This window comes from Tachyglossus aculeatus, chromosome 2 (assembly GCF_015852505.1).
Source record: "Tachyglossus aculeatus isolate mTacAcu1 chromosome 2, mTacAcu1.pri, whole genome shotgun sequence".
NCBI lineage: Eukaryota > Metazoa > Chordata > Mammalia > Monotremata > Tachyglossidae > Tachyglossus > Tachyglossus aculeatus.
The window spans coordinates 130,320,063-130,347,705 of record NC_052067.1 but is presented as its reverse complement, the minus strand read 5'-3'; the positions used below and the strand labels follow the sequence as shown (position 1 = coordinate 130,347,705).

At 43.3% G+C, this 27,643-nt stretch overlaps 1 protein-coding gene across 1 annotated transcript in view; it reads right to left on the bottom strand.

The window, feature by feature from the left end:
• SCEL (sciellin) overlaps positions 1 to 27,643 on the bottom strand; it is a 184,279-nt gene that overhangs the window by 131,117 nt on the left and 25,519 nt on the right. Inside the window, exons 5-9 of the mRNA XM_038742716.1 lie at positions 26,383 to 26,451; positions 25,735 to 25,803; positions 20,095 to 20,133; positions 18,747 to 18,944; positions 15,849 to 15,914 (exon numbers count right to left, since the gene is read on the bottom strand). Of these exons, the coding sequence (XP_038598644.1) occupies positions 15,849 to 15,914; positions 18,747 to 18,944; positions 20,095 to 20,133; positions 25,735 to 25,803; positions 26,383 to 26,451 (441 nt within the window). The remainder of the gene's footprint in view (positions 1 to 15,848; positions 15,915 to 18,746; positions 18,945 to 20,094; positions 20,134 to 25,734; positions 25,804 to 26,382; positions 26,452 to 27,643) is intronic.

The following is a 27,643-nucleotide window of genomic DNA, read 5'->3' as shown; positions in this document are numbered from 1 at the left end:
AGCTCCATTCCTCAAGCAGGTCCTTCGGCATCATGTACGCAGCAGGAAACAGCAATATAGAACCACAGATGTCAAATCCCTAGAACAAACTCAGTGTCCCCAGCATTAAACCCATGCTGACCACAAAACAGCTGTCTTGGAGCAACATGTCAGGAGAATGGATGAGAGTTAGAGACCCAAACAGCTGCTACATGATATAATTATAATTATGGTATCTCTTCATCTCTGGGGTATAACAAAATAATCAGATCAAACACAGTTCCGGCCCCTCATGAAGCTCACCAACTAGAAGACTGGGAAAGCGAGTGTTTTCTCCCAGTTTTTCCAGATTAGGTAACTGAAATGAAGCAACTTGCCCAGGTTCACCCAGCAGGTCAGTGGCAAAGCTATGGTGAGAACCTAGGTCCCATGCTCTTTTCAAGAGTGATGCTCTGAATTTGGGAAATCAAAGCATGGAGGAGAGAAGAAACAGTTTAAGGAAGGACAGCCAATTCTCCGACAAAATGCTTGCACAATCAGTTGTCACAGGAATGTTCCCTGCAAGCAAGAAATAATAATAACTGTGGCATTTAAGCACTTATGTGCCAAGCACTGTACTAAGCACCGGGGTGAATATAAGCAAATCGGGTTGGACACAGACCCTGTCCCACGTGCGGCTCACATTCTTAATCCCCATTTTACAGATGAAGGAACTGAGGCCCAGAGAAGTGAAGTGACTTGTCCAACGTCACACAGCAGCCAAATGGCAGAGTCAGGATTAGAACCTAAGTCCTTCCGTGCTCTATCCGCCGCTACACCATGCTGCTTCTCGAGTGACTCATTTAGGAGAAGCTTCTTAGGGCTTGGGAGACAAGGATGCAAAAGTGAAGAGGCTGTAATTAATCAGTGGTACTTAGTTTGCTCACTATGTCTAGAACACAGTGGATGAGAGTGAGAGACCCAAACAGCTGGGAGAGTACAATGCAACAGAATTGGTAGGTGCATTTCCTGCCCACCATGAGCTGACCGTCTAAATCAATCAATTGTACTTATTGAGTGCTTACTGTGTGCAGAGCACTGTACTAAGCGCTAGGGAAGTACAAGTTGGCAACATATAGAGACAGTCCCTACCCAACAGCGGGCTCACAGTCTAGAAGGGGGAGACAGAGAACAAAACCAAACATACTAACAAAATAAAATAAATAGAATAGATATGTACAAGATAAATAGAGTAATAAATATGTACAAACATATATACATATATACAGGTGCTGTGGGGAAGGGAAGGAGGTAAGAAGGGGGGATGGATGGGGGACAAGGGGGAGAGGATGGAAGGGGGAGACGGAAAGACAGACAACAATCCCACGCAAAACACACGAATTTCCAAAAAGCTAGTGATGCCGAAAGCAAATTAGATTGCAGACTGGCATGCAGACTTAACTAACTCTAAAAGTGCCCGGCAGAAAATATTCAGAAATAAGTCAAAATATCCATCCTTTGGCCCTCACAGAAACTCCAAAACATTAAAGCAAATATCAGTTCGTTCTCCCCTGAGGCCAAGTCTCATTGTTTACCAAGATGGGTCCTAATTGAGGCCTTTTCCCCCTGCACTTAATAATAATTATGGTACTTGTTAAGCACTTCATCCGTGCCAAGGACTGTTCTAAGTGTCTGGGTAGACACAGGTCAATCAGGTTGGCAAGAGTCCCAGTCCCACAGGGGCTCACACTCTTAATCCCCATTTTACTGATGAGGTAACTGAGGCTCAGAGAAGTGAAGAGACTTACCCAAGGTCCCACAGCAGACAGGTGGCAGAGCAGGGATTAGAACCCAGGTCCTTCTGACTCCCAAGCCCAAGCTCTATCCACTAAGGCACAGCTGCTCCGCCTATTTCCCCTCTCGCACAAGCCAAGAAGAGAGTAAATGCTGGAAGATTCGGCTAGAGACGAGATGCAGGTGGAAGACTACACTTTCACACCTCTGGGAAAATCTTCCATCTCGACAGAGTTTGAGGATCAGGCAAAGTCCTGAGAACAGCCATGCAGGAACTACTGTGTCCTAGGGAGTTATGGACTGGAAGCTCACTGTGAGCAGGGAATGTGTCTACCAACCCTGTTGTATTGCACTCTCCCAAGCGCTTAGTACAGTGCTCTGCACACAGTAAGCGCTCAATAAATCTGTGAGCCCGCTGTTGGGTAGGGAACATCTCTATATGTTGCCAACTTGTACTTCCCAAGCGCTTAGTACAGTGCTCTGCACACAGTAAGCGCTCAATAAATACGATTGAATGAATGAATGAATGAACGAATGCTACCAGTAGATATGCAATTGATTCTAAGCCACTGCGCAGATTCAGTCGGTCGCTATGGGTTGACAAAAAGTCTGAAGAAAACTGAGCGGATCTATCAGCTTGTACCAAGGAAGTCATACTCACAAGTAAAAATTTGTTTTGGCAATACAGGGCTAAAAGAAAAGCAACAAGGCCTACTGGAGTGGAGCACGGCGACTGGGAGTCAGAAGGACCTGGGTTCTAATCCTGACTCCTCCACTTGTCTTCTGTGGGACTTTGGGCAAGTCAATTCACTTCTCCGTGCCTCAGTTAACTCATCTGTAAAGTGGGGATTAAGACTCTGAGCCCCATCTGGGACAACCTGATTATCTTGTATATACCATCGCTTAGAACAATGCTTGGCACATTCATTCATTCAATCATATTTATTGAGTGCTTACTGTGTGCAGAGCACTGTCCTAAGCGCTTGGGAAGTACAAGTCGGCAACATATAGAGACAGTCTGTACCCAACAATGGGTTCACAGTCTAGAAGGCACATAGTAAGCGCTTAACAAATACTTAATTTCTTTGGGCCTCAGTTGCTTCATCTATAAAATGAGGGTTACAGGTGGGAGCCCCGGGTGGGACACAGATTGTTTCCACCTGATTAGCTTGCCTCTACCTCAGCACTTAAAATAGTGCCTCACACAGAGTCAGTGCTTAAAATACCATAAAAAAAGCTGTGACAGAATTATCAATGGCATTTATTGAGCACTTACTGAACACAAGGCACTGTAATAATAATAATAACAATAATATTAATAAAAATAGTATTTGTTAAGCACTTACTATGTGCCAAGTGCCTGGAAAGATACAAGATTATCAGGCTGTCCCACTTGAGGCTCGTGGTCTTAATCCCCATTTTACAGATGAGGTAACTGAAGTACAGAGAAGTTAAGTGACTTGCCCAGACTATATTAAGCTCTTCAGATTTTCGGGGAATATGATACAAAAGAGTAGGTGTAGGTGATCTCTGCCCACAAGGAATTTACAGAATAGTAGGGGAAGCAGAGAGGTGGCAAATCAATCAATGGTATTTGAGTGCTTACTGTGTGCTGTACTAAGCGCTTGGGACAGTACAACATAACTGAGTTGGTAGATTCATTCATTCATTTAATCATATATATTGAGCATTTACTTTGTGCAGAGCACTGTACTAAGCGCTTGGGAAGTACAAATCGGCAACATATAGAGACAGTCCCTGCCAAACAATGGGCTCACAGTCTAGAAGATAAGTTCCCTGTCCACAATGATCTTACAGTATAAAGCAGGCCAGGAAGCAGCATGGCCTAGAGGCAAGAGAGGCAGTGTGGCTCAGTGGAAAGAGCCCGGGCTTGGGAGTCAGAGGTCCTGGGTACTAATCCCAGCTCCACCACTAGTCAGCTGTGTGACTTTGGGCAAGTCACTTCACTTCTCTGGGCCTCAGTTACCTCATCTGTAAAATGGGGATGAAGACTGTGAGCCCCAAGAGGGACAACTTGATCACCTTGTATCCACTCCAGCACTTAGAACAGTGCTTTGCACATAGTAAGTGCTTAACAAATGCCATTATTATTATTATTATTGTTATTATTATTATTATTATTATTATCATTATAAGAGCACAGGTTTGGGCATCAGAGGATGTTGGTTCTATTCCCAGCTCCACCACTTGTCTGTTGTGTGACCTTGGGCAAGTCACTTCTAGTCTTCTAGACTGTGAGTCCACTGTTGGGTAGGGACCGTCTTTATATGTTGCCAACTTGTACTTCCCAAGCGCTTAGTACAGTGCTCTGCACACAGTAAGCGCTCAATAAATACGATTGAATGAAAGTCACTTAACTTCTCTGTACCTCAGTTGCCTCATCTGTAAAATAGGAATTAAGACTGTGAGTCCCACTTCTAGACTGTGAGCTGGCTGTTGGGTAGGGACTGTCTCTATATGTCGCCAACTTGTACTTCCCAAGTGCTTAGTACAGTGCTCTGCACACAGTAAGTGCTCAATAAATATGATTGAATGAATGAATGAATTTGGGACAGGGACTGTATCCAACCTGATTACCTTGTATATACTGCAGTGCTTAGAACAATGCTTGGCACGTCATAAGTGCTTAACAAATACTACTATTATTATTAGAAGTACACTGACCAATGATGCAATGATAGACAGAGAAATAGAAATGCATCGGCCAATTAGTGGTATTTATTGAGCACTTACAATGTGCAGAGCACTGGACTAAGCCTCGGGAGAGTACAATAGCAGAATTAGTGGAAACTTTCCCTGCCCATAATGAGTTTACAGTCTAGAGAATCAAGAAGGATGGACAACACATCCTTTGGGAAACCGTGAAGCAGAGTATAGCAGCAGCATAACATCAAGCTCCGGATGGCATGGTGGAGAGAACACAGGTCTAGGAGCCAGAAGGTCATGGGTTCTAATCCCAGCTCTGCCACATGTCTGCTCTGTGCCCTTGGGCAAGTCATTTCACTTCTCTGGGCCTTGGTTACCTCATCTGGTAAATAAGGAATGAGACTGTGAGCCCCTTGTGGGACGGGGACTGTGTCCAACTTGATTTGCTTGCATCCACCCCAGCACTTAGTAATAATAATAATGACATTTATTAAGCACTTACTATGTGCAAAGCACTGTTCTAAGCACTGGGGAGGTTACAAGGTGATCAGGTTGTCCCATGAGGGGCTCAGAGTCTTAATCCCCATTTTACAGAACTGAGGCACAGAGAAGTTAAGTGACTTGCCCAAAGTCACACAGCTGACTACAGGCAGAGGGGGGATTTGAACCCATGACCTCTGACTCCAAAGCCCGTGCTCTTTCCACTGAGCCATGCTGCTTCTCGTATAGTAAGTGCTTAACAAATGCCATCATCATCATCATTATTATTATTATAATTAATTAAAATCTATGGTCCACACTCATATCAAATGGCAAGACAAGATGACAAGAAATGAAGTTCTGGAACCTAGCCAGTCGCCCAGCATCGAAGCTCTGCTCACCTAAAGATAGCTGTGCTGGTTGGGACATGGGAGGAGAATGAACAACGGCAAGATACCCAAACAGCTGATTTACGGGGAGCTGATCTGGGAAACCACAAGCAAGGAGGGCAGAAGAAGCATCTGAAGGACCCAGCAAAACAAAGCTTTATCCCAGCTGAAACCTGGGAGTCAATTCCTAAGGAGAAACCTGCCTCATGAAACAAATCCTTCGTATGGTAAGAGAGACAAAGACGCGATAGAGAAAACAGCACCAGGTGCTACGAACATTAAGTACAACACAAGGGGACAACCATCTTGTGTACCTGCTGTGGCAACTCCAGGTACAAGTTTATGTACCAGCTGATCATCATAATCAATCATTATCGTATTTCTTAAGCACTTACTATGTGCTAAGCCCTGGAATAGTTACAGGGTAATCAGGTTGTCCCGCGAGGGGCTCACGGGCTTAATCCCCATTTTACAGATAAGGTAACTGAGGTACCCAGAAGTTAACTGGCTTGCCCAGTTTTAGACTGTGAGCCCACTGTTGGGTAGGGACTGTCTCTATATGTTGCCAACTTGTACTTCCCAAGCGCTTAGTACAGTGCTCTGCACACAGTAAGTGCTCAATAAATATGATTGATTGATTGATTGATTGATTGCCCAAGGTCACACAACAAACGCGTGGCAGAGTCGGGATTAGAACCCACAGCCTGGGCTCTTTCCACTAAGCCACGCTGCTTCTCTAGCAGATGGGTTAAGCTCACCATCAGTGGTGCCTTCTTCAAATACAGAGGGCAACTGTTCCATCCACAAGATCCTAAATCTGTTTTGCAAAGGTTCTGGCCAAATTGTGTTTTATTGAAGGCTGATTTTTAACAAGTAGGCCCCACAGGGTAACAGTAAAAGGGATTGACAATCAGCCAGCGGATGGAAGGGTGTTTTGCGATGTCCTTCGCCGAGACACAAAATCTCCCTTAATCCCCACAAGGCTCATGTGAAACGCATTCAGTCCCAAAATACCAGGCGGTAATATATTCCTCTGACAATTCTACATCACTTTCACTTACCTCCCCCTTTCCACCGCATTCCAAAAGCTCCTACCCTTGAATATCTTTTTAAGAGCCCTAAAAATACATTTATATAATCAGCCTCATTATTACCCTCTCGTCCTCACTGTAGTTTCAGATTTTGCTAAATGTGCTTTTCTCAGAATTTAACCGTGCACAAAACAGGTTTCTAAATGTAAAAGATATTTATTTTGAGCCCCAACGAAATGGAATCTTGGATCAAAAAAAAAAAATTGCAGATACTTCTGAAGCTAGAGTGAGTTAATGTTGGAGTGATATGAGAATAGCTGTACCGTTATGGCTTACTTGCAGGCATAAATTACTAAAGAAAGGTTGCCATGGCACCTCACAGATGTGTCTAACACTAGTCCTTCAGCTATTACCAGAGCGGGGACAGGAAAGTAAGGCCACTGGAGGAGAATGAGTGTAAAATGAATCAGCATAAGGAAGTAGGAAAATATTTAGCAAACATTTTAAATGGGGGATTTTTCTAGTTGATTATGTTACTTGTTTTATTCTGTAGGATCTCAGGTGAGAAGAGGATTCTCTGAAGAATTTCCTTTCTTGTGCCCTGAGATTTCCCACTAGAGGCCTTGAAATTTTTTTTCAGAAACGGAATAGAGCAGGTTTAGAATTGAACAAGCTTAGTTTTGATTCAAATGTCCTATAGAATTATTATATTGTATATATAATATTGTAATTATTAATTTTATTGATGAATTGTAGTAAATAATGATGGCATTTGTTGAGTGCTTACTATGTACGAAGCACTGTTCTAAGCGATGGGGGGGGATACAAGGTGATCAGGTTGTCCCACGTGGGGCTCACAGTCTTAATCCCCAAATCCCCATTTTTTACAGATGAGGTAACTGAGGCTCAGAGAAGTTAAGTGACTTGCCCAGAGTCACACAGATGACAAGTGGCAGAGCGGGGATTAGAACCAATGACCTCTGACTCCCAAGCCAATGCTCTTTCCACTGGGCCACACTGCATCTCAATGAATAAATGAATAATCACTGATTCCTTGAAATGTGTACTTCTTAAAATTTCCAGGTACGTGCTCAAGTTCAGTTTTCCATGAATTTTTCAAACGGATCCTGTCTATCATTTAACCATATCATCCCACCAAGTGACTAAACCAACCAAGTCAGTCACTGCAATAATAGCCATCTCCGCACAGGATTCTCAACATTAGGCAAAGCTGCCTTTCTTTGTTAGGAAAAGAAGAAATACATTTGGTTCCTAGACTGAGTCCTTACATAAAAGCCGCTCCTTTTTTCAATAGCATTAATGGAATAATAGTAATTGTGGTTTTTGTTCAGCGTTTACATTGGGCCAAGCACTGTGATAAGTGCTGGGGTAGATACAAGATAATCCCTGTCTCACATGGAGTTTCCAGTCTAATGACAACAGCAGACAATTTACCCACGGCTCACACCCCTGACTGAGTCTGCCCTCTTTGTAGAGAACAATCACAGTGGTTAATAATAATAACAATAATAAAGGCATTTATTAAGCACTTACTATGTGCAAAGCACTGTTCTAAGCTCTGGGGAGGTTACAAGGTGATCAGATTGTCCCACGGCGGGCTCACAGTCAATCCTCATTTTACAGATGAGGTAACTGAGACACAGAGAAGTAACTTGCCCAAAGTCACACAGCTGAGAATTGGCAGAGCCGGGATTTGACCCCGTTAATATTATTATTATTATTATTATTATTATTGCATTTATTAAGTGCTTACTATATGCAAAGCACTGTTCTAAGCACTGGGGAGGGTACAAGGTGATCAGGTTCTAACCCCTGACTGAGTCTGCCCTCTTTGTAGAGAACAATCACAGTGGTTAATAATAATAATAAAGGCATTTATTAAGCACTTACTATGTGCAAAGCACTGTTCTAAGCTCTGGGGAGGTTACAAGGTGATCAGATTGTCCCACGGCGGGCTCACAGTCTTAATCCCCATTTTACAGATGAGGTAACTGAGGCACAGAGAAGTTAAGTGACTTGCCCAAAGTCACACAGCTGACAATTGGTGGAGCCGGGATTTGAACCCATAACCACTGACTCCAAAGACTGTGCTTTTTCCATGAACCATGCTGCCAGTGGTTGTCCTCTGGCCAGGTAGCACAAAAAGAACCTTGGCTTGAGCTGTTATTTATTTCTGTCTTTTATGACACTGATTCTGATGCATGATTTCTGAAAACTCATTTTCAATTTTCTTCAAAAAAGAAATCTAGCAACAACTCATTGATTTTAAGATTTTAGGGGAAGCAGCGTCGCTCAGTGGAAAGAGCCTGGGCTTGGGAATCAGAGGTCATGGGTTCTAATCTCGGCTCCACCGCTTGTCAGCTGTGTGACTTTGGGGGAAGTTACTTAACTTCTCTGGGCCTCTGTTACCTCATCTGTAAAATGGGGATTAAGACTGTGAGCCCCACGTGGGACAACTTGATCACCTTGTATCGTCCCCAGCACTTAGAACAGCGCTTTGCACATAGTAAGCACTTAACAAATGCCATTATTATTATTATTATTGTTATTATTCATTTCCACAGGATTCATTATTCTTTCATGGGGGATTTTTCTACTGTCTTTTCAGAACCTGGAGCTATTAATGATTTAGATTTTATCACCCTTTTTCTTTTTAGAAAGAATTCAACATTTGCCTGCCTAGTGGATCTTAGAATTCAACCTCTCATGTTTGGAGAAACTATAGTGAAACTCCCACAAACCACTGAATAAAGCTAATGTGTTTTAAATATCCTGAATTATCCCAGTAGACAGAGAAAGGTGGGAAGAGAAAGAGAAGGAGAGAGAAGGGGTGGGAGGAAATGAGTCAATCTTTGGAAAAAAAGGGTGGTAAGTCAATCGTTGCTCTCACCTTGAATGTGCTACAGAGGCCTTAAGGAAGCTTTTTTATACAGTTTATAGAGAGAAAGGGTAATGAAGTGGGTTAATAAGTCCTATAGTTTGGGTTCCTTAGATAAATAAAAATCCACTGACCCAGAGTCCTTTTTTTCCCTACATGGTGCTGGGAGATAGAAGAGAAACCTTGAAGTGCCCTGTTACAGAGGCTAGCCATCACAATCCTTTTGGCAAGTCACTTCACTGGGCCTCAGTTACCTCATCTGTAACATGGGGATTAAGACTGTGAGCCTCACATGGGACAACCTGATTATCTTGTATCTACCCCAGCACTTAAAACAGTGCTTGGCACATAGTAAGCACTTAATAAATGCCATCATCATCATCCTTTTGTCATAACTATCAACAGTGCTCAGATCTTAACTTACTGAAGATGAGTCACATGCAATGCAAATCATCTAGTACGTGATGAGCAGCAATCTAAAAATTTGGCCACTAATTGTGGCATTTGTAAAGTCCTTACTATGTGCCAGGCACTGTACCAAGTGTTGGAGTGGATACAAGGAAATCAGGTTGGACACAGTCCCTGTCCCATGTGGGGTTCACAGTCTTAATTCCCATTTTACAGATGAGGTAACTGAGGCACAGAGAAGTGACTCACCAAGAAGTGACTCACCCAAGGTCACACAACAGACAAGCGGTGAAGCCGGGATTTGAACCCATGACCTTCTGATTCCCAGGCCCGTGCTCTGTCCACTATGCTGTGATGCTTTTCCATACCATCTAAATCCCGGCTCTGCCAACTGTCAGCTGTATGACTTTGGGCAAGTCACTTAACTTCTCTGTGCCTCAGTTACCTCATCTGTAAAATAGGGATTAAAACTGTGAGCTCCCCCGGGGGGCAACCTGACCACCTTGTAACCTCCCCAGTGCTTAGAACAGTGCTTTGCACATAGTAAGCGCTTAACAAATACCATTATTATTATTATTATTATTATCTAGCTTTAATTCTATTTGTTCTGATGATTTTGACACCTGTCTACATGCTTTGTTTTGTTGTCTGCCTCCCCCTTCTAGACTGTGAACCCGTTGTTGGGTAGGGACCGTCTCTATGTGTTGCCAACTTGTACTTCCCAAGCACTTAGTACAGTGCTCGGCACACAGTAAGTGCTCAGTAAATCAATCAATCAATCATATTTATTGAGCGCTTACTGTGTGCAGAGCACTGTACTAAGCGCTTGGGAAGTACAAGTTGGCAACATATAGAGACGGTCCCTACCCAACAGTGGGCTCACAGTCTACAAGTAATTATGACAATGAATGAATAAACAGGAGGGAGAACAGGCATTGAATCCCCATTTTGCAGTTGAGGAAACAGAGGAACAGAGAAGGTAAGTGACTTTCTCAGTGCCAAAAAACAGGTAAGCAGCAGAGTCAGGATCAGAACCCAGGTCCTCTGACTCCCAAGCCCTTTCCACTAGGCCATGATGCTTCCCTTTGGGTCCACTCTCTTCACACCTTTCAAGCTAACTCTCTTTCCCTTCGCGTCTACTACATCTCAAATCTCTCCTGAAGGTGATTTCTGCAGGAGGTTCCTCAAATAATTTCCAACACCTCAGACCATATCAATCCAACAGCTACCTTCAACAGAGAAGCAGCGTGGCTCAGTGGAAAGGGCCCGGGCTTTGGAGTCAGAGGTCATGGGTTCAAATTCCGGCTCCACCAACTGTCAGCTGTGTGACTTTGGGCACTTCACTTCACTTCTCTGTGTCTCAGTTACCTCATCTGTAAAATGGGAATTAAGACTGTGAGCCCCTCGGGGGACAACCTGATCACCTTGTAACCTCCCCAGCGCTTAGAACAGTGCTTGGCACATAGTAAGCGCTTAATAGCTGCCATTAAAAAAAATCCCGGCTCCACCAATTGTCAACTGTGTGACTTTGGGCAAGTCATTTCACTTCTCTGGGCCTCAGTTCTCTCATCTGTAAAATGGGGGTTAAGACTATGAGCCCCCGTGGGACAACCTGATCACCTTGTAACCTCCCCAGCACTTAGAACATCATCATCAATCGTATTTATTGAGTGCTTACTGTGTGCACAGCACTGTACTACGCACTTGAACAGTGCTTTGCACATAGTAAGCTCTTAATAAATGTCATTATTATTATTATTATTATGTATATTTCAATCCCTACATGCTAGACATTTATTTACTGCCTCCTCTGTTTGTAATTCATTTTAACTCCGGGAACCCCATTAGAATGTTAGCTCCTTAAATGGTAACCATCATGCCTATCAAATTTACTGTAGTGATTTTTCCCAAGCACTAAGCACAGGGCTCTGCACATAGTAAGGGCTCAATTAATTACCATTAATCGTTTCATCTGAGTCACTCTCTCTGAGTCCTTTGGACACTAAGTCTCTTAGCATCCTTTCTCCCCTTCAGGGGCCAGAGCCTCGCTCCTTTGGAATCCCAAGTTTCCATGGTATCCTCAACCTTAGGACACAGAATGGGCTTTCCCTGAATCCTGCTCTCCCGGCCATGTGGCTTGCAACCTCTCATCTCCAAGAAGGCTGAGGAACTTCTCCTCCACTTACCCGGCCCCCCTATCCTACCCACCCATATTCCTTCCATATTCCACTTGTCTCTCTGCTCCTCTTCCTTCTCCTCCTCCTCCTCCTCCCATTATTTGTAAATAATAATAATGCTGGTATTTGTTAAATGCTTACTCTGTGCCAGGCACTGTACTAAGCAGTGGGGTGGATGCAAGCAAATTGGGTTGGACACAGTCCCTGTCCCACGTGGGACTGACAGTCTCAATCCCTGTGTTGCAGGCGAGGTAACAGGCACAGGGAAGAAGTGACTTGGCCAAGGTCACACAGCAGACAAGGGGTGGGGCAGGGATTAGAACCCACAACCTTCTGACGCCCGGGCAAGTGTTCTATCCACTAAACCATGTTGCTCCTAATTTAGATCTGTCTGTTGTCCCTGTTACATTGTAAACTCCTTAAAGGCAGCAGTGATATCATTTCAAGTCTTACTCAAGCTCTTAGTTCACTGCTCTTCCCTCAGTAGGCGTGCATGGTTAATGATTAAGGCGTGGATTGATTAATCAGGAAGATCAGTAGGGAATGAAAATGGGACACTAGCAACAACAAAAATCAGATTAACAACAATGATCATGATTGCTGATTCTGCTGCTGCTGTTGTCCCAAAGGAGGCTCCCAGATTGAGTCTCCCTTTTCCTCTGCTCCCCCTCCCTTCCATCACCCCTACTTCCTCCCTCTGCTCTATCCCCCTCCCCATCCCACAGAAATTGTGCATATATGTACATATTTATCATTCTATTTTATCAATGATGTGTTTATCTATATTTCTATTTACTTATATTGATGCTATTGATGCGTGTCTACCTGTTTTGTTGTCTGTCTCCCCACGTCTAGACTGTGAGCCCGTTGTTGGGTAGAGATTGTCTCTGTTGCCGAATTGTACTTTCCAAATGCTTAGTACAGTGCTCTGCATATAGTAAGTGCTCAATAACTATGACTGAATGAATGAAAACCCTCACAAATGACTTAATGCTCCATTAAGGGTTTGGATTTTTTTAGTGCTCTTTGGTAAGCACTTGCAATGTGTCAGGCATCTTACTAAGTATTGGGGTTGGACACAGTCCCTGTCCCATGTAGGGGGTCTCACAGTCTTAATCTTCATTTTACAGATAAGGTAATTGAGGCAGAGAAGTTAAATGACTTGCCCAAAGTCACACAGCAGACAAGTGGTGGAGCCGAGATTAGAACCCAGGTCCTCTGACTCTGAGGTCCATGCTCTTTACAATATTCTTCCTGCTTGATGCATTTTAAAAATTCCCTGTCCATCACCATATACTTAAGATGTCATTTCCCTCTTTTGGTAAATCTCCTGTTTCAGTCTTTTTCTCATTTCACTTCCCTTGATAGCCAGCTGAACTTTTTCAGATTTAAATTTTCCCTCTGGTAAAAACCAGTCCTCAAAGATAGAAATACAGAAGCCTCTACATTGAAGTTTTCAAAAGAAAGGAACACTTTCAGTCTAAAAAAAAAAATCATCATATCATCGGCTGCTTCAAAGCTAGAGAGTATTTCTCGCTTCCTAAAAATCTGTCTCCCACTGTGACCACTCAATTAACTATTTCTGTCCCTAAAAGAGACTGGAAATCCCAGCCAAGCATTATTTTTAGGTCTTGTTAAGCACTTGCTATGTGCCCTGAACTGTACTAAATGCTGGGGTAGATATGAGATAATCAGGTTGGACACAGTCCCTGTCCCACCTGGGCCTCACAGTTTAAATAAGAGGGAGTCGGATTTAGTTCCCATTTTGCAGTTGAGGAAACTGAGGTACAGAGAAGTTAATAATAATAATAATAATAATGAAGGTATTTGTTAAGTGATTACTATGTGCCAAGTGCTGTTCTAAAGTGACCTGTCCAAAGTAACACAGAAGGTAAGTGGTGGAGCTGGGATTAGAACTTGTACTTCAAGAGCTTAGTACAGTGCTCTGCACACAGTAAGCGCTCAATAAATACGAATGAATGAATGAATGAACCCAGCTCCTCTGACTCCTCAATCAATTGTATTTATTGAGCACTTAATGTACTGTACTAGCAGAACACTGTACAAAGCGCTTGGGAGAGTACAATATAACAGACACATCCCCTACCCACAACGAGCTTCCAGTCTAGAGGGGGAGATGGACATTAATATAAATAAATACATTACAAGTTTTTGCTCATTCATTCAGTCATTCATTCAGTCATATTTATTGAGCACTTACTGTGTGCAGAATACTGTACTAAGTGCTTGGGAAGTACATGTCGGCAACATATAGAGATGGTCCCTACCCAACAGTGGGTTCACAGTCTAAAAGGGGGAGACAGAGAACAAAACAAAACATGTTAACAAATAAAATAAATAGAATAAATATGTACAGATTAAATAGAGTAATAAATACATACAAACATATATACATATATACAGGTGCTGTGGGGAGGGGAAGGAGGTAAGACGGGGAGGATGGGGAGGGGGAGTCTGCTTTTTCCCACTAGGCCACTCTGCTTGCTTCCCAGTGATTCATGCTAGGGAATGAACCAATTGTCCTTTTCCAAAAGTTGGGAATAAACTCCAAGCCTGTCCTACCTTTCTCACAGAAGGCAGTTACTAGGAATGGCAAAAGCAGCACCAGGCATGGGGAACGTCAACCATGACAGCACAACCAAGAACTGCCCTTTTTTGTGCACCGTGCGGTTAGGACTTTGCATTCCACATTGGCCTTTTCATTCACAGAACACACCCCGAGGTGAACCTCACCATTTATTCATTCAATCGTATTTACTGAGCGCTTTCTGTAGGCGGACCTTACTAAGCGCTTGGAAAGTACAGTACAGCAATAGAGACAATCCCTGCCCACAATGGGCTCACAGTCTAGAGCAATGGCATCTTCTATATAGGTATATAATTGAAACAGAATGAAATTTCACAAGGGAGACTTGGTCATTAATTCAATAAGGCTTTCGGACCTGCCGATAATCCCACATCTGGGTGAGAATACCAAAAGGAATAACTAGGAGAACATAATCTTCGTGGAAAGGGTTAGATGTGTTAACTGATGGTTTAGATCTTGGGAGAGATGGGAGCTGTCATCCATGGAGTTGGGATTCTAGGGGGAGACAACCCCCAGCTCCACAGTTTTGAAATGAGCTGGTTAATTCGCCTCCTCTCAGATTCAGAGAAAATATTATTAAAATAAAAACAACAGAGTGGGGAGGGGGTAAGTGAAGAGGTGGGAAAAAGTGCTCTTTATTGAGCACTTACTGTGTGCAGAACAATGTACTTAGCACTTAGAAAGCACAATACAACAGAGTTGGTAGACCTGATCTTTACTTTCAGTGAGTTCACAATTTAGAAAGAAGCTTATCGAAGCATCATTTTTCAGCACTTCAGGAACTCTATAATAATAATAATAATAATGTTGGTATTTGTTAAATGCTTACTATGTGCCAAGCACTGTTCTAAGCACTGGAGTAGATAATAATAATGATGACATTTATTAAGCACTTACTATGTGCAAAGCACTGTACTAAGCACTGGGGAGGTTACAAGGTGATCAGGTTGTCCCATGGGAGGCTCACAGTCTTAATCCCCATTTTACAGATGATGTAACTGAGGTCCAGAGAAGTTAAGTGACTTGCCCAAAGTCACACAGCTGACAATTGGCGGAGCTGGGATTAAAACCCACAACCTCTGACTCCCAAGTCCGTGCTCTTTTTACTAAGCCACACTGCTTCTATAGATATCTGTGTGCAGAGCACTGTACTAAGCGTTAGGGAAGTACAAGTTGGCAACAGAGATGGTCCCTACCCAACAACGGGCTCGCAGTCTAGAAGGGGGAGACAGACAACAAAACAAAACATTTCAAGGAGGAAAGTGAAGAAATAAAATCCTACCTCAAGTCTCTTAGAATAAGGAACAGATCCAATAATTGATTCCAAATAATTGATAACTGATTCCAATTATTCCCAAGATTCCAATTATTTCCAAAAACTGCAGATGATAGTCAAACCTCTATGGATTTATGGGAAGTGGGAAGCTTATTCCTTACCTTTTGTTCTCCACAGTGTTTGAGGTGGCAGTGTAGCCTGGAGGGGGTGGTGGAAACCAGGACTGTCTGTTAAAGAATAACAGAGTACAAACAATCATATATTATAAATTACTTATTAATTTATATTAATGTCCATCTCCCCCTCTAGACTGTAAATCATTATGGGCAGGGAATGTGTCCACTGATTCTGTTGTATTGTACTCTCCCAAGCACTTAGTGCAGTGCCCTGCGTGAAGTAAGTGCTCAATAAATACCTTTGATGGACTGATTGATAATTCAGGGAGAGTCCATTCAAAAGCCCCATTTCATGTGTCTGCTAAAGAATTGGAAGTGTGTTATGGGCAAAAGGGAGATGATTGATTTTGATCAAAATAGCACTGACAATATTAACTTTCAGTTTACAATATGAAAAATGCCATTCATACTATCCAGATTACCCATGTGCTTTTAAACTCTCTCATCCTTTTTCCAATCAGTCAATAAATGGTATTTATTGAAGACCTATTAATAATAATAATAATAATAATAATAATAATAATGGCATTTGTCAAGCACTTACTATGTGCAAAGCACTGTTCTAAGCACTGGGGGGGGATACAAGGTGATCAAGTTGCCCCACGTGGGGCTCACAGTCTTAATCTCCATTTTACAAATGAGGTATCTGAGGCTCAAAGAAGTTAAATGACTTGCCCAAAGTCACACAGCCGACAAGTGGCAGAGCCAGGATTAGAACCCATGACCTCTGACTCCCAAGCCTGTGCTGTTTCCACTGAGCCACGCTGCTTCTCTTCTCTGCTTCTTATTGTGTGCAGACCACTGTACTATGGTATAAAGGAAAGAGCACAGCCTTGGGAGTCAGAGGACTTGGGTTCTAATTCCACCTCTGCCGTTTGTCTGCTGTGTGACCTTGGGCAAGTCACTTAACTGCTCTGGGCCCCAGTTCCCTCATCTGTAAAATGGGGATTAAAAACTGTGAGCCTCATGGGGGACAACCTGATTACTTTGTATCTACCCCAGTGCTTAGAACAGGGCTTGGCATATAGTAAGCGCTTAACAAATACCATCATTATTATTATTATTATTATCATTAAACACTTGGGAGAGTGCAGTATTGCAGTTCGTAGAAACATTCCCTGCCCACAGGGAACATCCAACCCGGAGGGGAAGATGGACAATAAAATGAATTATGGATATGTACTTAAGTGCTTTGGGGCTGAGGGTGGGGTGAATATCAAAAGTTTTGTTTTGTTGTCTGTCCCCCCCCTTCTAGACTGTGAGCCCGTTGTTGGGTAGGGACCGTCTCTATCTGTTGTCGACTTGTACTTCCCAAGCACTTAGTACAGTGCTCTGCACACAGTAAGCGCTCAATAAATACAACTGGAAAAAAATGTATGCTTAAAAGGCACAGAGCCAAAAGTATAGGCGATGAAGAAGGGAGGGCAAGTAGGGAAAATGAGGGTTTAGTTGGGGAAGGTCTCTTGGAGGAGAGGTGATTTCAATAAGGCTTTGGAGGCGGAGAAAGTGGTGGTCTGTTGGATAAAAGGGGTAGGATATTCCAAGTTAATGGATGAGTCCGTTGTTCATTCTTTCATTCATTTATTCAATCGTATTTATTGAGCTCTTACTGTGTGCAGAGCACTGTACTAAGCACTTGGGAAGTACAAGCTGGCAACATATAGAGACGGTCCCTACCCAACAGTGGGCTCACAGTCTAGAAGGGGAAGGGGAAGGACCCTCTCTATATGTTGCCAATTTGTACTTCCCCAGTGCTTAGTACAGTGCTCTGCACACAGTAAGCACTTAAATATGATTGACTGACAAGGTGATCACTTTAAATACATTTTGCTTATTATCAATAATAATGATAATAATGGTATTTGTTAAGTGCTTACTATGTGCCAAGCACTGTTCTACACACTGGGGTAGATACAAGATAATCAGGTTGGACACAGTCCCTGTCCCACATGGGGCTCACAGTCATAATCCCCATTTTCCTGATGATGTAACTGAGGCACTGAGAAGTTAAGGTAGAGAAGCAGTGTGGCTCAGTGTAAAGAGCCCGGGCTTTGGAGTCAGAGGTCATGGGTTCAAATCCCAGCTCCTCCAACTGTCAGCTGTGTGACTTTGGGCAAGTCACTTATCTTCTCTGTGCCTCAGTTACCTCATCTGTAAAATGGGGATAAAAACTGTGAGCCCCCCAAGGGACAACCTGATCACCTTGTAACCTCCCCACCACTTAGAACAGTGCTTTGCACATAGTAAGCGCTTAAGAAATACAAAAATAAAATGACTTGCCCAAGGTCACACAGCCGACGAGCGGCAGAGCCGGGATTCGAATCCACGCCCTCTGACTCCCAAATCCATGCTATTGCCTCTAGGCCATGCTGCTTCTTCCTCTTATCTATTCATCTTTACAGCCCCGATCACTGCATTCATTCATTCAATCAATCGTATTCATTGCGTGCTTACTGTGTGCAGAGCACTGTACTAAGCGCTTGGGAAGTACAAGTTGGCAACATATAGAGACGGTCCCTACCCAACAACGGGCTCACAGTCTAGAAGGGGGAGACAGACAACAAAACAAAACATGTGGTCAGGTGTCAAGTCGTCAGAATAAATAAAAGTAAAGCCAGATGCACATCATTGACAAAATAAATAGAATAGTAAATATGTACAAGTAAAACAAACAGAGTGATAAATCTGTACAAACATATATACAGGTGCTGTGGGGAGGGGAAGGAGGTAGGGCGGGGGGGGGGATAGGGAGGAGGAGAGGAAAAAGGGGGCTCAGTAAACCCTATAACCTTGGGAAAACCATTCAATTTCCACCCGCACTTAGGACCAGCAATTATTTATAACTTTTTCATCCCCAAGCAAAGCCAAAGTGGTCCTGAATACCTCTTTTTCTTCACTGGGGTTGTAGTGGTGGTCGTATTGGCGGCGGCAAGGGTAGTGGTCCGGTAGCTAGCTGTGGGGGCCGCGGTGGTGGGAGCACTGGTAATGCGAGCACTGGTCGTCGGAGCGTTTGTGCTGGGAGCGTTGGAGGGGCGAGCACTTGTGGAGTTGGCAGGACTGTTGAACGTCTTCTCAGGCTGCCTGTTTAGGAAAATCATTAGAATGATATGAAAGATAGGCCTATACCTTGGCAACTGATATTATAATATATATACATATATATATATATATGTATATATATTATAATTTACAGGGGTGCCCCCTGGTACTCTTCCCCCCTCCTCCTCCTCTTCATCCCCTCCGCCTTACCTCCTTCTCTTCTCCACAGCACCTGCATATATGTATATATGTTTGTACGCATTTATTACTCTATTTATTTTACTTGTACATATCTTTTCTATTTATTTTATTTTGTTAATATTTTTTGTTTTGTTCTCTGTCTCCCCCGTCTAGACTGTGAGCCCACTGTTGGGTAGGGACCATCTCTATATGTTGCCAACTTGTACTTCCCAAGCGCTTAGTACAGTGGTCTGCACACAGTAAGTGCTCAATAAATACAATTGATTGATTGCTCTGCACACAGTAAGCGCTCAATAAATATGATTGATTGATTGATTGATTGATTCAGAAGCAGCGTGGCTAAGTGGAAAGAGTCCAGGCTTGGGAGTCAGGGAACGTGGGTTCTAATTCCACCTCCGCCACTTGTCTGCTGTGTGACCTTGGGCAAGTCACTTAACTTCTCTGTGCATCAGTTCCCTCATTTGTAAAATGGGGATGAAGACTGTGAGCCCCACGGGGGAAAACCTGATTACCTTGTATCCACCCCAGCGCTTAGAACAGTGCTTGGCACATAGTAAATGCTTAAATACCATTATTATTACTATTATTCAAAGCCTTACTGAAGGCACATCTCCTCTAAGAAGTCTTTCCAGACTAAGCCCCCCTTTTCCTCATCTCCCACTCCCTTCTGCATCACCCTGACTTGCTCCCTTTGCTCATCCTCCCTCTCCCCACCCCACAACCCTTATGTATCTATCTCGCATTTTATTTATTTATATTGTTCTCTGTTCGTATTGATGTCTGTCTTCCCCCCAAAGACTGTGAGCTCCTTGTGGGCAGGGATTATCTCTCTTTATTGCTGTATTGTACTTTCTCAAGCACTTAGTACAGTGTTCTGCACACTGTAAGCACTTAATAAATACAATTGAATAAATGAATACTGTTATCACAAGAAGCATATGAGTGGAAAAGGTTCAGAGAAGAAATTGCAAGGAATCATAAATATACATACGGCTTCCCTCCTTCCAGTGCTTTAAAAGTGGACATGCTCCTGGTTGGGAAATAAAGGGAAGCTTTGTTAGCATCAATATACAAATAAACGCTAGCACCCACATCCCAAATAATCTTCTATACTTTTACTATAAAGTGAAACAGCCTGGCCTAGTTGAAAAACAGTGGCCTAGGAGTCAGAGGACCTGGGTCCTAATCCCAGCTCTGCCAAGTGCTTGCTGTGTGACCTTGGACAAGTCACTTAACTTCTCTGTGCCTCAGTTTCCTCAACTGTAAAAAGGGGATTAAGTACCTGGTCTCCCTCTTAAGTAGACTGTGAGCCCCCTAAGGGACAGGGACCGTGTCCAACCTAAATAACTTGTACCTACTCCAGTGAATAGAACAGTATTTGATACGTAGTAAGTGCTTAACAAATACCATAAAAAAGTGAAGCAATTCAAGAGTGGGACAAAAGATAATTCATCTATTTAATTACTCGCATGACTACCCAGAGACCCCTGTGAGTACTTGGAAAGTGATCTCCAACATTTTATATTCTTCAGTGGAAGACTCCAAAAGCCTGCTTCATTGTATTTTCTAAAGTTATTTCCGTAAGACTCCATCATATTGAAAGATCTGCTGCTGGACCTCCTTGCTATATAACTACTAGAAGCAGCATGGATATAACACTGGCCTAGGAGTAAGAAGGACCTGAGTTCTAATCCCGGCTCCCCCACGTGTCTGCTGTGTGATCTTGGATGTCACTTCACTTCTCTGGGCCTCAATTACCTCATCTGTAAAATGGGAATTAAGACTATGAGCCCCACGTGGAACATGGTCTGTGTCCAACCTAATTATCTCATATCCACCCCAGTGCTTGGTACAGTGCCTGGCACTTAGTAAGCGCTTAACAAATTCCATTTTTTTTGTTTTTTAAAAAAAGGAGCTTACAGTCTACAGGGACTTTTTTTTCATTGTCTTGGCAACATGCTTAAGGAGTAAAACTTCTTCACTTGGCCCTGGCAGGGCAGGGGAAATTTCAAACAAATGTATCAGATAGTTATGCTAATGGTATTCATTGGATACCCCCTATGTGCAGTGTTCCCCATTAAGCACTTAGGAAAGTAGAACAGAAACATGAGACTGGTTCATCACCCTAAAGGAATGAATAATAATAATAATGGCATTTATTAAGCGCTTACCATGTGCAAAGCACTGTTCTAAGCGCTGGGGAGGTTACAAGGTGATCAGGTTGTTCCATGGGGGCTCACAGTCTTAATCCCCATTTTACAGATGAGGTAACTGAGGCCCAGAGAAGTTAAATGACTTGCCCAAAGTCACACAGCTGACAAGTGGGAGAGCCAGGATTTGAACCCATGGCCTCTGACTCCAAAGCCAGTGCTCTTTCCACTGAGCCACACTGGATCTAATCTAAATGCTTAGAGTAATCAGCAGCTTGGCTCAGAGGAAAGAGCCCGGGCTTTGGAGTGAGAGGTCACGGGTTCAAATCCCAGCTCCACCAATTGTCAGTTGTGTGACTTTGGGCAAGTCACTTCACTTCTCCGGGCCTCGGTCACCTCATCAGTAAAATGGGGATTAAGACTGTGAGCCCCCCGTGGGACAAACTGATCACCTTGTAATCTCCCCAGTGCTTAGAACAGTGCTTTGCACATGGTAAGCACTTACTAAATGCCGTCATTATTATTATTATTAAACAATTGGCTGTACAGTTGAATAGATGTATGTACACAAGTCCTGAGGAAGCATATAAATTAATTCTAAAATGTTTCTCCTCTACTCAGTGCTGCTTTAGTCCATTGAGCCCACAGCTTTCTCCAGAGCCGATCAACAAGACTCTCTCAGGATTAAATCATCATCAATCGTATTTATTGAGCACTTACTGTGTGCAGAGCACTGTACTAAGCGCTTGGGAAGTACAAGTTGGCAAATTAAATCTACTCACCCGCTTGTTCTCTCCCAACCCCTTAGTGCAGTGCTTCCCCAAACCCCTACACTGACCAGGGGAAGGAGGAAGCCAGAGTCACCCCATTGTGCCCCTCTCTGAGGAAAGTGCCAAACCAATTAGAGGGAAGGATTGAGGACGATGTAGAAGTGTCAAGTGGGTGGAAGGGAAGACCCTCCATCATCTTGGAGGCGAGAGGTTGCAAGTCACATGCCTGGGAGAACAGGACACAGGGAAAGCCCGTGCTATGACTGGATGGACACAGAACCAATCCATCAATCACAATTATTGAGCGTTTACTGTGTGCAGAGCATTGTACTAAGCACTTGGGAGAGTACGATGCAACAATAAACAGACCCATTCTCTGCTTCAGTGACCTGCCAGTCTATAGGGGATCGGAGACGATTCTAGGTGAGGTTGAGGAGACTGGGGTCCAGAGGAACGAGGCTCCAGCCCCTGATGGAGCCCCTTCCTTCCTCTCCATCCCCCCCATCTTACCTCCTTCCCTTCTCCACAGCACCTGTATATATGTATATATGTTTGTACACATTTATTACTCTATTTATTTATTTATTTATTTTACTTGTACATATCTATTCTATTTATTTTATTTTGTTAGTATGTTTGGTTTTGTTCTCTGTCTCCCCCTTTTAGACTGTGAGCCCACTGTTGGGTAGGGACTGTCTCTATATGTTGCCAATTTGTACTTCCCAAGCGCTTAGTACAGTGCTGTGCACATAGTAAGAGCTCAATAAATACGATTGATGATGATGATGATGATGGGGAGAAAAGGACGCTGGAGACTCTATATGTTGCCGACTTGTACTTCCCAAGCGCTTAGTCCAGTGCTCTGCACACAGTAAGCACTCAATAAATATGATTGAATGAATGACAGCCTGTGTCCAACCTGATTTGCTTGTATCCACCGTAGTGCTTGGCTCATAGTAAGCTCTTAATATTAATTACTCTATTTTATTTGTACATATTTATTCTATTTATTTTATTTGTTAATATGTTCTGTTTTGTTCTCTGTCTCCCCCTTCTAGACCGTGAGCCCGCTGTTGGGTGGGGACTGTCTCTATATGTTGCCAACTTGTACTTCCCAAGTGCTTAGTACAGTGCTCTGCACACAGTAAGGGCTCAATAAATACGATTGAATGAGACTCAGTGTCTGAAGGACTCGGAATGGATGAAACTGGAACCTGGCGAGAGAAGAGGAGGGAGTGGGAGGGAATGATGCCTAGAGCTAAGGAAAGGTGGTTTAAACTGGAATCGTTTTCATCATTACCACATAAAGAAGCCATTGAATGTTGTTGACAGTGCAGATGATGGTGTCTGCCTGCAGTAGGGGTTGGGGGAGAAGTTCTGGGGGGTGGGAGACAAAAGGACTGGGGGGGGAGACTATGGATGCAAGAGGGAAACACTTTGTCCGTGAGCTTCCTGGGAGCAGCACAGAGGACTAGGTACCCCGAGGATCCCCTCAACTTTGAGGAAACAGATGCCTGCGTTTCAGTCAAAGGCTGGAGGCATTCATTCGTTCAGTAATTTTTATTAAGTGCAAAACACTGTACTATGTGCTTGGGAGAATTCAACCATAAACAGGCACATTCCCTGCCTACACCCTGGGAAGCAGCGTGGCTCAGTGGAAAGAGCACGGGCTTTGGAGTCAGAGGTCATGGGTTCGAATACTGACTCTGCCACATGTCTGCTGTGTGATCTTGGGCAAGTCACAACTTCTCTGGGCCTCAGTTACCTCATCTGTAAAATGGGGATTAAGACTGTGAGCCCCACATGGGACAACCTGATTACCCTGTATCCTCCCCAGCGCTTAGAACAGTGCTTTGCACATAGTAAGCACTTAACAAATGCCAATTATTATTATTATTATTGCAACAAGCTTACAGTCTAGAGGAAGAAATAGGGGGGCAAGGATTTGAGGAACACTAAGCAGAGTGTTCCCCAAACTGTGTTAGAGGAATGGGAGAGATGGAGGACTTGAGGATCCCATGGAGGCTGACTGAGTTCTAGGCTCTTGAAGTCAGGAGCTATTTTATATATGAGCTTACACTTTAGAGTAATAATAATAATAATGGTATTTGTTAAGCACTTTCGATGTGCCAGGTACTGTACTAAGCGCTGGGGTGGATACAAACAATTCAGGTTGGACACAGTCCCTGTCCCACGTGGGGCTCACGGTCTCAATCCCCCCTTTACAGATGGGGTAACAGGCACAGAGAGTGAAATAACTTGCCCCGGGTCACACAGCAGACAAGTGGTGGAGCTAGAATTAGAACCCAGGCCCTTTTGACTCCCAGACATGTGTTCTATCCATCAGGCCACACTGAATCTCTTTTGGCCCAGATTTAGGGTTGAGAACCCTCAGTTTTCAACCCCCACACTTCTCAATTAATGCCACTGGTTGAATAAGCACTTTTTGTGGCAGGTGTATCACCTGAGAGCAGAAAAAAATCATTGCACTGTAGACATCTGATAAGATCAGTAGAACCATGGTAGTGGTGGTAATAATAAGCATCATGGCCTAGTGGATAGAGCAAGAGCTTGAAAGTCAGGAAGGACCAAGGCCTAATGTCAGCTGGGCCATTTTTTATGCTGTGTGTCCTTGGGCAAGTTACTTCACTGTGTCTCAGTTCCCTCATCTATAAAATGGGGATTAAAACTGTGGTCCCCATGTGGGAGAGGGATTGTGTCCAACCTGAGTAACTTCTATCTGCCCCAGTCTAGAACAGTGTTTTACAGATAGTAAGCACTTAATACCATCATTATTAGTAGTAATAATCATAGTATTTTGGTAAGTGCTTTGTACCAATTATTATACTGAATGATGAGCTAAACAATAATAATGGTATTTATTAAGCACTTACTATGTGCAAAGCACTGTTCTAAGCACTAGGGAGGTTACAAGGTGATCAAGTTGTCCCACGGGAGGGCTCACAGTTTTAGTCCAGTTACAGATGAGGTAATTCAGGCACAGAGAAATGAAGTGACTTGCCCAAAGTCACACAGCTGACAGTTGGTGGAGCCGGAATTTGAACCCATGACCTCTGTCTCCAAAGCCAGTGCTCTTTCACTGAGCCAAGCTGCTTCTCGAATACAAGATAAGCAGGTGATACAGGGACGTAGGAGGGAGAAGAGGTTGTGAATCTTCATTTTATAACTGAAGAACCTGAGGCACAGAGAAGTTAAGATCACACAGTAGCCAAGTGGCAGAGCTGGGATTAGAACCCAAGTCCATGTTCTACCCACTGGACTACATTGCCCCTCATCATACCCTGGCCGCTCCCTGAACAAATGTTTCAGAGGAGATAACCACAGTTTTATCTGCCTCCCCAACAGCGTATTCTAGTCCTATAAATACACCTGGTGGGTCTCCTTGGTCTTTGTGATCTACTGGGGTGGATACAAGCAAATCAAGTTGAAAACAGTCTCTGTCCCCCAGGAGGCTCCCAGTCTCAATCCCCATTTTACAGATGAGGTAACTGAGGCATAGAAAAGTGGAATGACTTGCCCAAGGCCACACAACAGACAGGTGGCAGAGCCAAGATTGAGCCAGGCCTGTTCTCTATCCACTATGCCATGCTGCATAGTCCCTGATACGAGAGAACAAACCTTACTCTATATATGAATCAAGATCGCTGAAACCAGTAACATGTGTCCCAAGATAAAAAAAAATCCACATACCTATTGTTTAGTCGACTATCCATGGCCTCCACCTTACTGGCTTTACCGGAATCATTTCTGTCTGAAATCCTTTACAAAGAAACACAGAAATGCTGATCAACATTTAGTCTATAATGTGCTTCTCAAATGCTCATTGAAACCCATAACCGGCCTCTGGTGAGAAGGACGAAACATTTTAATCAGATCCTTTAAAAACTCAGCACATTAATCACGGCCCGAGAACAATCCCTCTACCTTCCCATACCTTTGTCAGATCAGTTCTCAAAATGTTAACATGTCACTCCTGAAAAATGCATTATTTTAGACTAACTATAACCCTCAGTCATCAATCCACAAAGCTATCTAGAGAAGGAGGGGGTCATGGAAGAGATATAAGGGCTTGTCTCAATTGATCGATTCAGGGATTACCTACACACAGCAAGTGTTCTCTAAATACCATTGATTGATTGATTTAAATTCTCTGGGCCTCAGTTTCTTCAGCTGTGAACTGGGGAGGAAATATATGGGCTCTTCCCCTCCCTCAAACTGTGCGGGCTTTGTTGGACAGGGGCTGTGCCTGATGTGATTACCTCATATCTATCACAGCACTTAGAACATAGTAAGCGCTTAATAAATGTCACCATCATGCTTTTCACAGGAAAACCTTACCTATCTAAGGTGTCATCCGATCTGTACCGACTTAACGCCACTCTCTGTTCATCTCTTTCATTTCCGGTCCTAATTCAAAGAAGCCAAAAGATAAGTTAACAAAGAAAATTGGCTGTCAAAGCAGACCAAAATTTGACATTTTAAACAAGCGAGACAGAAGCTAGACACACCTGTTGGGTTGAATGAGTTGAAGGAAAAAGCCAGTAGAAGATGCCCAAACTAACCTAACAGTTGATTGGAATTAAACAGATTATAACCCACTCAGTCAACCTTCCTAACTGAGGAGATCTGGCATGGATCACGTCAAACCATGGTGACATGCAAATTAGGCTATGCAAATAAGGTAACAGAACATGAAAATCTGGCAATATTCATATTTCCTTGAGCTAATTTTGTTAATTATCATGTAAATAGAAGCTTCTCTCCCTCATATAATCAGACCTCTCCAGCTGGTAGAAATTTTAGCAGTGCACAATTCAATGTCAGGAACATAACAGCTGCTTCAAATTGCTAGATTGTGACGGTTTAAAACCTAGGTAAGAGAAGCCGACATTTAGGGGGAAAAAAAAGCCCCCATTTCAAAAATGAAATGTGCTTGGGGAAGCCACTCATAGCCAACAAAACAAGTAGTTTTGGAGAAAGAGTTGCCTTAAAACAGCATGGCAAGAGAAGCAGCATAGCTCAGTGGAAAGAGCACGGGCTTTGGAGTCAGTGGTCATGGGCTCAATTGCCAGCTGTGTGACTTTGGGCAAGTCACTTAACTTCTCTGTGCCTCAGTTACCTCATTTGTACAATGGGGATGAAGACTGTGAGCCCCCCGTGGGACAACCTGATCACCCTGTAACCTCCCAGCGCTTAGAACAGTGCTTTGCACATAGTAAGTGCTCAATAAATGCCATTATTATTATTATCATATAGACTACACACTTCTATCATAGGTAAAATATAAGCTCCTTGTGGACAGGGATCGTATCTACCAACTCTCTTATATTGTACTCTCCCAAGTGCTTAGTTCCGTGCTGTGCACACAGTAAGCGTGCAATAAATACCACTGATTGATTGATTTATATGTAATAAAAGAGAAAAGGGAATGAATGATTTACAGAGTTTGGGTATATTTTTGACATCAAATGGATAATGTGAAAAAGATTGGGTTCACTTCCACTGTTTCTCTCCCCACTCTTAACCTGATACTGAGGGAAGGAGGTGTCATCACTGCTTCAAGTTACACATCTCAGGGGTTAAGTCTTCCAGGTAGATG